General features: G+C 33.9%; 1 protein-coding gene across 1 annotated transcript in view; it reads right to left on the bottom strand.

Annotated features, from left to right (window-relative positions):
• LOC117112534 (protein mesh-like) overlaps positions 1 to 9,983 on the bottom strand; it is a gene marked incomplete at its 3' end in the record, with an annotated part of 18,609 nt that overhangs the window by 2,669 nt on the left and 5,957 nt on the right. The window contains exons 3-10 of the mRNA XM_033255618.1: positions 9,615 to 9,911; positions 9,125 to 9,262; positions 8,273 to 8,435; positions 7,680 to 7,943; positions 5,479 to 5,770; positions 2,410 to 2,697; positions 1,371 to 1,645; positions 287 to 421 (exon numbers count right to left, since the gene is read on the bottom strand). Coding sequence (XP_033111509.1) covers positions 287 to 421; positions 1,371 to 1,645; positions 2,410 to 2,697; positions 5,479 to 5,770; positions 7,680 to 7,943; positions 8,273 to 8,435; positions 9,125 to 9,262; positions 9,615 to 9,911 — 1,852 coding nt within the window. The remainder of the gene's footprint in view (positions 1 to 286; positions 422 to 1,370; positions 1,646 to 2,409; positions 2,698 to 5,478; positions 5,771 to 7,679; positions 7,944 to 8,272; positions 8,436 to 9,124; positions 9,263 to 9,614; positions 9,912 to 9,983) is intronic.

The raw sequence follows: 9,983 nt of genomic DNA, 5'->3' as shown, positions 1-9,983 counted from the left end.
ATGTTGCACCATTCGTCTAGTGGAAACCACATACACTTACACAAAACATTATACTAGATTATTAATTGCAATCAATATTTATTCCTATATTAGAATTGAAGATCCTAACATAAATCATATTTTGGTTATTGTGCAATCATCATTAATATTCTGTTGGAAATATAATTGCTGTGAATACAAGATTAAATAAAGTAACCGATGATTATAGCTTGACATAAGCATGTTCCCCATGTGTCTGTTAGGAATGTACACTTATTGAAATGAACTCGTGATGATAAAAGTTTACCTGTGATTTGTTCCGTCCGGCACTGCATGACGAACTGTCTGTCGAGTGCTTCGATAAATGTGTATTCGCCGTGCCCATTAAATGTATAAGATGTACCGTCTAGTGTGCGAAAATGTGGATCACCATTCCCACCACCTTAAAAGGGGTAATATCAGCCATAAACACAAATTTAAACAACAATGATATGAAGATGTATAAGATAAGCATAATAAGGTAAACATGACGCCAGCGTTTTGTGGCGACGTGTATATTTATAGCATTTTAGATATGCTTTTAAATAATATATAAAATAGTTTCCAATTTACTTTGGATATAGATGAATGGTCATTTCATTTTATTTTAATATACAAATAATTAAAAGAAATGTAAACACTTGTCGTGACAGAATAAACAAAACGAGATGTATTTGTTGGGTTATGTTATTCCCCAGACAAGAGTAGCAGAGTACCATCAAAATAACAAATAAAATATAGCATCTTATAACTGATGAGAGTCCGAGTATTAAATCACTAAAATCCTCACCATAGAGTACTACAGTGTTACGTCTGCTATCGTTGCAAAATGTGTTTAACCGGACACCGTTTTCTGCACTGACAAACCATTGATCCCAATTTCTAACGTAATTATTAGGATGTTGTATCTTAGTATTTCTTTGTAAATTTTAATTGATGATTAATGTGCGTTCGAAAAAGTTTGTGTTTTAAGTACATTTTGATGGTAAATATTAGATTTCAAAATGCCTATTGCAGACAGCCTATGAAGTCTTTCAAACGTAATGAACGGTAACCAACGCCTGGTTGGGAACAGAGGGCGCTACCTGGCGTTGCAACGACACGACTGTGGTACTCTATAGGTATAGTCTAAAGGTGAGGATTCCTGATTTGTTAAATTTATTCTAAATAAATAAAATGGCAATCTATGGTTATGCTAAGAGACCACTTAATTGTTTTCTACTTTTCATATCCATTTATATAAATATTATTCCATTCAGATTAGCAAACGGTGTTATTTAAAATTATAGCCAAATGTATATTATAAACCAATTAGTTTGCATAGGCCTATAATATATTTGAGCTGGGCCTACCAATTGGCGGTGGCACGTAACTGGTGCAGTCATCTGAGGGACGCCTTTCTTTAAAATGTTCGCAATCCTCGACATGATTCGAATAATAACAACAATATCGGAATGGTAGAATATCGGCTGCAAAATGGGACAAGTAAGGCACTTGCCCAGCTACTCCGTGTGGGGTCATGGCTCTGTAATGGTGCCGATGAAAAAACCCAGCATATAGTTTATCTTGTATGTTGAGCAGTTCACCATCAGATCCGTAACAACACTCTACCCCTCTACCGGACTCACTGTAAACAATAATAATGGTAATAACTGTCAGTGCAAACATTGTTGACAAAATTGACACATGCACTGAATATATTTAAAAAAAAAAACATTTAAAAAATACCGATGTACAAGAAAACTTCCAATAAACATTTTAAACGGCAAAAAATAAATAGATAAATAAATAAAAAATTAAAAAAATTAAAACAAACAAATAATTATAATTAGAACTATCGTTCAGATCTAAACTCCAGTAGATGCATATAAGAATCAGTAATTATAATAAAATTAATGATATAGTAGTAATAGTAGTAATAATAATATAATAGTAGTAGTAATAATTATATAATAACAATAATACTATAACAATAATAACCTAACGGTGCAGGTTGCATAAAATATCAATTACCATTGTATTTATATTGAAAAAAATGTAGGCCTATTCAAGGCTGCCCCATTGGTCTCCATGTTGGGGAGAAAAATATCTTCGATGAGAAATACAATTTTAATGTAATTTTTAAAGGACGTGAGACTAGTTTAAATAATCCTTTAGTTCCACCACCAAGTTTCTGTGGTGCTTTAAAAGGGAATTCACACATCGCCCAATTGGAGGTAACACACTCGGGAATGTATTCAAAAGTTGCACAATCTAAATAGCAATTGCTAAGGAGATACCACACAGCGAATTCGACTCCACCTTTTGGAAGCAAGTGAATTTACGTGCTTTCTACTTTGTTGATACATAAAAAGTTCTATAGTAAAAAGAATGAAAATATGTAGTTCAAACCTTGGTGTATTTGCTTGAACACATTGATGGTTATCAAATACCTCACAACCGTAATAGTAATTGTTTGGCAGATAACACGCTGAGTGTAAAGTGATTCGACCAGTGTCGGCTAACGCCTGCTGGATGGTGCATGGACAATCTTGTGTGCCACTTAAGAAGCTGCCTAGGCTGTCCTCCAGTATCTTCCAATCAGCACACCAGACATCACCTCGAAAGTCGTGGAAAATGTTCTGAGCCGCATGTAACCAGCCCAAGTCCATAACTTCACTCCAAACACCTGGCAAATACCTACAGATACAGAGTGACTGATTGAATGAATGATCATAACTCACAACGAAACTCAAACTACGGTAGTTTCAACTACTAGCGCGGTCTCTTTTTTTATACGTTAAACTAGTAACAAAGAAACAGACAAGAACATTATTACAAAATTAGCACAGATATGGACTAAAAGAACACAAAAAGTATCAGTAGTTGATCTACGTTTATGTGGATGAGAGTTATTATTATGTTATTATTTAATAATTATTATAAAAGACTTGAACATAGACATCGTCAATATACATACAAGTTAGAAAATATGAAAAGACTAGATAGAAAATCGATTGCCAAATAAACACTGAATTAATATATTAAACCAGTGTCGAATATAAGAGGGGATGGATGGAGGGGGAGGAAGGCTCGGCACCCACCTCAAAAAAAAAAGGAAAAAAAGGAAAATTCTACTAAATGTTAGGACTAAAGTGCCATTTCCGGCCATCCAGAGATGCAATAACCATAAAATGTTCTTACCTCAGATACCATGGTGAGGCTGAGGTAGATAGACATTATGGAAGTCCTTCTCTGGGGCCCTTCTATTTAAAATTCATGTACCCGCCAATGTAAAAGTTGATACCTATGTTATGCATCTTTTCGGTACGTTTGAATAAAAGAAAGCATTTCACTTTTCTTGTCTCTGTACTTTATTTTTGTATGACCTGTTAAAATTAGTCCTCTAATCCGTTAAAAGGCCGTAGATTCCGAGATGAGGTGGGGGGACAAGGGATCTGCCCCAGGCGGCCGCAAGACGCCAACCAATAGACCCGGGCAGCGAAGATTCCCCGGGGCCCGCGGTCGCTCTCGGCGACCCTGCAGGTAAACTGAATGATTGCAACTCCCGTGTGTAACGTAACGATTGTCGTGAGATGGATGGTTGTCCATTACAGACATTTTATGATAGAGAAGAATAATTTCGAAATTTAAACGTCAGTGACGGTCTGTGAAAATAGGTGGAATACGTCAAAGTTTAGCAAGACAGAAAACATGGGCTGCTGGGTTCTAAAGCCTTTACGAGGGTGTTATTCCACCTTCTAAGTCTGATAAGTTACGTGATCTGTATGCGGTACTAGCGTTGTTACAGCTAACGCTCGATTTAATACACTTTTAAGATGGCAGCTCGGTGACTGGTATTGCTGAGTGTATCTGTTTGTAACCATGATTGTTTCTACATTTCGTTTACCAAATCACTAACATGTTTCAATATTTCGTCGGAAGGCGTTAGCACTTTCGACATCGAAATGCATGAATGATACTGGATTGGATTTAACACCAATGATAACACACGAAAGTATAAAGAAGGCTTATTTCCAGTGGTGTCCTTCTGGTGGTGATTGGGCAGTACATCGGGGGACAATCCCATACTCTTTTCCGAAGAGTGTAGTGCGTTCTTTAAAGTACACATGGGCCATAATGCGCGCAGGACCAACTGCTTAAATGTCAAACCCGAAAGACGGTGCTCTATTCGTAACTTACACTCAGCTCTCTAGCTGAAATACAAGTAGAGCAGCGTTGAGACCAACCAGGGCCAGGAGATCGCCACGGTTTCGTGTGTTAAAACGATGGTAAACCTTGGACATTATATTAAGAGAAATGTTCACAATACATCCGTGGGTACGGTTAGTAGGTGGCCTGCTGTCTGCTGCTGTGCACAAAGACGGTGTATGCCTGTCCTGCCTTTTTAAAGGGATTGCCCTGAAACATTCATTTGTCTTAGTGATCAACATAAAAGATTGCATTAATTTAACCAATTATGCTAGTCATAACCATAATAAAATATATGTAGACTGTAAATATAGAATACAGTCTACATTTGGAAGTATTTCCGTGGTTCATTATTTTATGATTGTGGATTGTGCAGACTCCCGGGTTTGGCTGGCATAGCATTGAACAATGTACGATTTAAAGTTTATTAAAGTCACAGCTGAAAATTAAATTTAAAAAAAAAACGTACAGTGATAAAATATTACATTATTAAGTCTGTCAAGTTATTCTTTTATAAAATATATTTTCAAATAAATTACTTAGTAAGCTAAGTCTGCCAATGAATTACAGAAATTTACAGTAGGTCTACAACCTCTCTATTCGGTATCCAATGTTTTGATTTAATACATACAGCATACACGATTACAGAAATCAATGTTTGAAGTAATAAAAGCATGAACGAATCATTCAGCAGCGAGACCTGAAATGTATGGACAAATAGATACGATTCGTATAAGATTAAATATCAAAATGTACAGACAGATGAACTGTGGTTCGGAAAGGTAAGGCTTAGAGGTACCATATTCATTCAAATATGTACATTGGCCCTAACAGTAATGGGATTGAGGTGGTACCTAACATCAATCTCTGAGACCTTCTATTTAAAATTCCCAAATCTGCTACTGTCACCCACTGTCAACGGCTAGCTACAGCTACTTTCCGGCGGTTTCGTTGTCAGCACTACACTAATCCAGATAATCACTGCCTTCGATTAGGTACCTTAGATGTTTTAAGTCCATCCCACTGTCTTTCGAATTAGTTGAGTTATTTATGTTTTAGTACTAATATTTATATTTTTATTGTTGTGATATGTATGTTATATTGTTTTATTGTATAAACACAGGAAGCAAAGTTATTGTATACTTTTTATATGTGACAAGACATCTGTCTTGAATCTTGAATTTTGAATCAACAATTAAGAGAATAATTGTAGTAATAGTAAATGTAGTTATTATTACGAACGATTCATTAAGATAATAGTTTACTTACAAATCGCCTTTGCTGTTCCACTTTGAAACCCGTACAATTCCGATATGGTCATCATCGTCTACAGGTATATCCATAGCTTCGACTTGGATCACACCTAATGCTCCAACCACTTTTTCTTTTATCAGCGACCTATCCAAAGTGACCTCTAAATTTTCCCAATTTTCCGAATAGGTGAACAGTTCAATATTTACAAAATCGTACGGTGTTAATGATGTGTCCCAGGATACAGTAACGTATTGTGAAAATATTTCATTTTTTACGTTCACTGGAGTTATAGCATCTTCTATGTTCACTTAAAAAAGAAGGTAAGTTTTATAGATAAATTATTATCAATAATGTTATTAGTGTATTATTAAACAAAATTGTTGCTTCGTGTTTTTTACAACAGAAAATAATTCCTTACTACAAAATATCAAGTGGATGTTGTTAAAATTTTAATATTTGTAGAGAGATACAAACTTTACCATAAAACATAAGATTATTATAAAAATAAATAATGTAAAGTAATCCTTATTTTAAACTTTGAACACCGGTTATTTTTGAAAAGTTTACTTAGCTAAAGTACAAACACAGCTGTGGTCTTGTTCATTACCGTATCTGATCTGATCTGGTTGTATGTTGTTAGCTCTTCTAGTGTTCAAAGTTTAAGAATTATATATAACTACTGTAACAAGTTCGTGTTTTTTTTTTTTTTTTTTGTATTATAATAAACATGACTTTCAGCGTATATTTGCATCATGTGTGGTTATTTAAATAATAAAGCAAGGCTCAGGTGTTCGACGGTATTTGAGTGAAGCGTTGTAGTGAAAGAGTTTTTTTTTCCTTGTTTTGTTGAGTGGAACGGCTGTGTGCTGGATTGGCTGGGTAATGCCTTGTCTTGTAGATTTCCATGCGTTGCATAGTATATCGGGTACTATGGCTCGGTTTCACGTATTGGTGTGACGATATTACAGGACAGACCCAAAACCAACACGAAGCGGGCATAAGATCGTGACCGTGAGTTTTCATGCATTTGTTTTTGGTTCTTAATAATTAAATGTGCAAGTACATTAATTATTACTATACTTACCCTTGCTTGTGTGAAGGTCCTTATGTAAAATGAAAACTTTATAGCTTCGAAACATTATGGAATAGTAGATTCTTTGTTATGTCATGTATTATTGTATTATATTGTAGATCCTAGATGGTCGGAAGAACGGGAGGAAGATTAGAAGCACAGACCAACTGCTCTTTCTGATTGACCAATTGATTATTACTTGTAAGTCGTGATAGCATTATTATACTTGAACTATACATTGATAAATTGTATATTATTGGAGATCAATGTGTAGATCAATAATAATGAGCTTAGTAGTTATTATTGTTGTGAATCGTTAAACATTATATATATGTATGTATGTATGTATGTATATATATATATATATATATATATATATATATATATTTATATTATTGGAGATAGATGTGTAATATAATAGTAAGGATAATTGTTTAGTAATTGCTATTGTTGTGAACTGTTTGATTAGCATACATTGATATATTATATATTAGTGGAGATCAATGGGTAGTTTATTGATAATGAGCACAATTATTTAAATATCATTGCCATGAATTGTTTATGAATAACAAGTTAATGGTAACATTATATTGATATTATTATGGATATTACTATATAATTGGAGATCGTTGTCCGGTATATTAAAGGTAAAGTGCACAACTAATTAATTATGCGATACAAAGTAATAAAAGTAAATTGCGATAGTTAGATGGACTTATTGTTAATGTGATGTGTTGTGGTTAATAAAGTTTAACCCGAGTTTAATTCCGTGTCGTAATATATTGCCGAGATCCTGTCTCTATTTTGGAATTCTGGGGAACTTGTGACAACTACCATCATGGACAGATGAATCGTCATCAAACTAGATTGTCTTCCACTATATTTATTATATAAACATGTTTTTAATTTCAGGCTTAAAATGTGCAATTATTATATTCCAAGAAAAAATCTTTGTGTGTTTTTTCCGATGTTAATTCGGGAGCTCCCCGAATCGGTAAACTATAGTTAATCATGTTAGTCTTCTATAGAAAAAGACATACTGCATACCGTTCATCATGTTAAAAAAATGACTTTGATTTACATGGCCCAATTTCCCCTATGAAAAAACAATTATAACTTACAAAAATGAATCAAGCACACTTACGTATGGTAAAAACGCCCTCAAATCCAAATGTTTGTCCATTCGACACATAAAACCTGATTCGTCCAGTCCGGTAAAATATGGGCGTCACACACTCGGCTTTTAGTTGGCTGAGTACCATACCTTGAGTTTCAGGGCCCGTATCGGGGTCAATAAACTTACAAGTGATGTTATGTTGAAGGTCAAAGCACGGACCTTGGATGAGGATAGTATCTCCGCCAAGCATGGAGCCAGAAAATGGAAAAACTGTTAGTGTTCCAGTAGTCACTAAAGTTATATGTATATATAATATAAAAGATAAATAAATTTAACAATAGCAGTACTAAAAAATAAAATAAGTGCTATAATAGATACTCATAAGAGTAAAACCAATGATAACGATAATAATTATAATGATGATAATAGTTAATTTTATAAAATAAAATAACTACAACACGAGGACGACGATGATGATAATTATGTTGATGACAGTTTTTTAAAATAAGAATATAAAGAAAGCGATGCATAATTTACACAACAGCAAATATTTAGAGCTGTATTGTCAATCTTATCATACTGATTTATAATAGGCCTACATGATCTAAATATCTGTATACCTTCATCTTTGCAACCGTCTTCGACAACGTTCTCTTCGTCAATTCGGAACACCCAGCGTCCAATTACACCAACGTTTGTCGTTGTCTCTATATCTACAATGGACTCATTCCTTGACCCAGGCACTGAGTAGAAGTTTCGTCCATCACCAGCATTAAAACCTACCTATCAACAGTAACACAGTTTATTATAATGTAATTCTATTATATCATTTTAAAATAAAAAAATTAATTGACAAAATCCCCCTATCAATAACCGACAGTTATTTTTTTATATGCTTTGACATAGACCCTTAATTGGCTGCAAAATGTTTGTTGTAAAACGTCTGTAAATCAGTGAAAATTATTTATTTTATCTGTTACTTGAAGTTAGGTTACCTAATACTTTAAATGAGTTATTGAAGAATTTAATTGATTTTTTGTAGGTTTTTCATATCCGTTTTTACTCAAACTACCTGATCGGATGAAACTGCTCGTAATTAGAATACTTTATTATTTTGTGTTTTTACTTATATATTATGTTTTTATTTAACTATAATTTAAGTTAATTTTGGGTAAAACAAATTTTAAGAGGCATAATAAAATAAACCTTCTAGATTATAATACTTTCACTTGACTAGGTAGCAACAAACTCTAAAACGAACTAAAACATTTCAGCAATTTATCAAAAATGTATTCATTGTAACAATATTTAAAAGCTTATAGAATCTAAGTAGCTAAATACCACAACCGAATTATTACCAAAACCTATAAATAAAAGATAATAGGCCTTTTATGATTATGATAATATTTACTGTCAACGGAACTGCAGGTTAAGACGTACATGAAAAACGCATCAATTGAGTTTTTGATTACCTGCGCTGGCGTACCACCTAAGCCGGTGATCGGAGAACCACCACTTGCCGTGCCAGTTGTCCAGTTGATGTCCCCATAATGAAAAAATGTAAATGAATGACGGCCATTTGTCACCAGTATCGCCTGAAAATTGTTTCTCTTAAAAGTAAAATATATGAGCCATATTAGACATACATTATTGCATATAAACAAGTGTATTAACTGCGACTATAATTAGAAGATTACTGTATTTACAAAAAAATCGGCCACATGTATAATATCTGCCAGCCGTTTCTCAAATTTGTATTGCACTTACTGAAACTTGCGTTGTTACATTGAATGTTGGAACAAATAATACTCTAAAACATTTCAACTTTGACTTCAGTAATGTGAAAAATAAAGGTCGAAAAAACTCATGGCCTCAATTTTTGTTTGGAGGCGTTTGTTCATTTAAAATTACTGTATTACTAAAACAAAAACACAAACAATTAGGGAGAAAAAAAAAACTTACACAAAAGGGGTTATAAGAACCGAAATACGACACATTATACCAGGTAGCAATGAATAACCAAGTAGCAGTGAAATCATCCTGATCTATGAAGGCATTTCTCACTATGACTGTAGCTCGATCAGTCAGTTGTTCATTGGCTTGACGTAGAACTTCTCTATAGTAGACCTTTCCACCTTCTGTGGTGTCTACGTCAGCCCAAAACGGAGCTACCAATCGCCTATCACCATCCAGCGGAAAGGGGTCAGGCGTATACTGGCTTACTTCCGTTAAGAACGATATGACGCCATTTGTATTCACCTGTACCGTTATCAGAAACAAATATAATGTTAACAATGATATATGATATATAATAGATTAAGTTATAAACAA

Source organism: Anneissia japonica, unplaced genomic scaffold, assembly GCF_011630105.1.
Source record: "Anneissia japonica isolate Jap-2015-1 unplaced genomic scaffold, ASM1163010v1 scaffold287883_len88434_cov100, whole genome shotgun sequence".
NCBI classification, from domain to species: domain Eukaryota; kingdom Metazoa; phylum Echinodermata; class Crinoidea; order Comatulida; family Comatulidae; genus Anneissia; species Anneissia japonica.
This window is presented reverse-complemented; position numbering and strand designations above follow the sequence as displayed.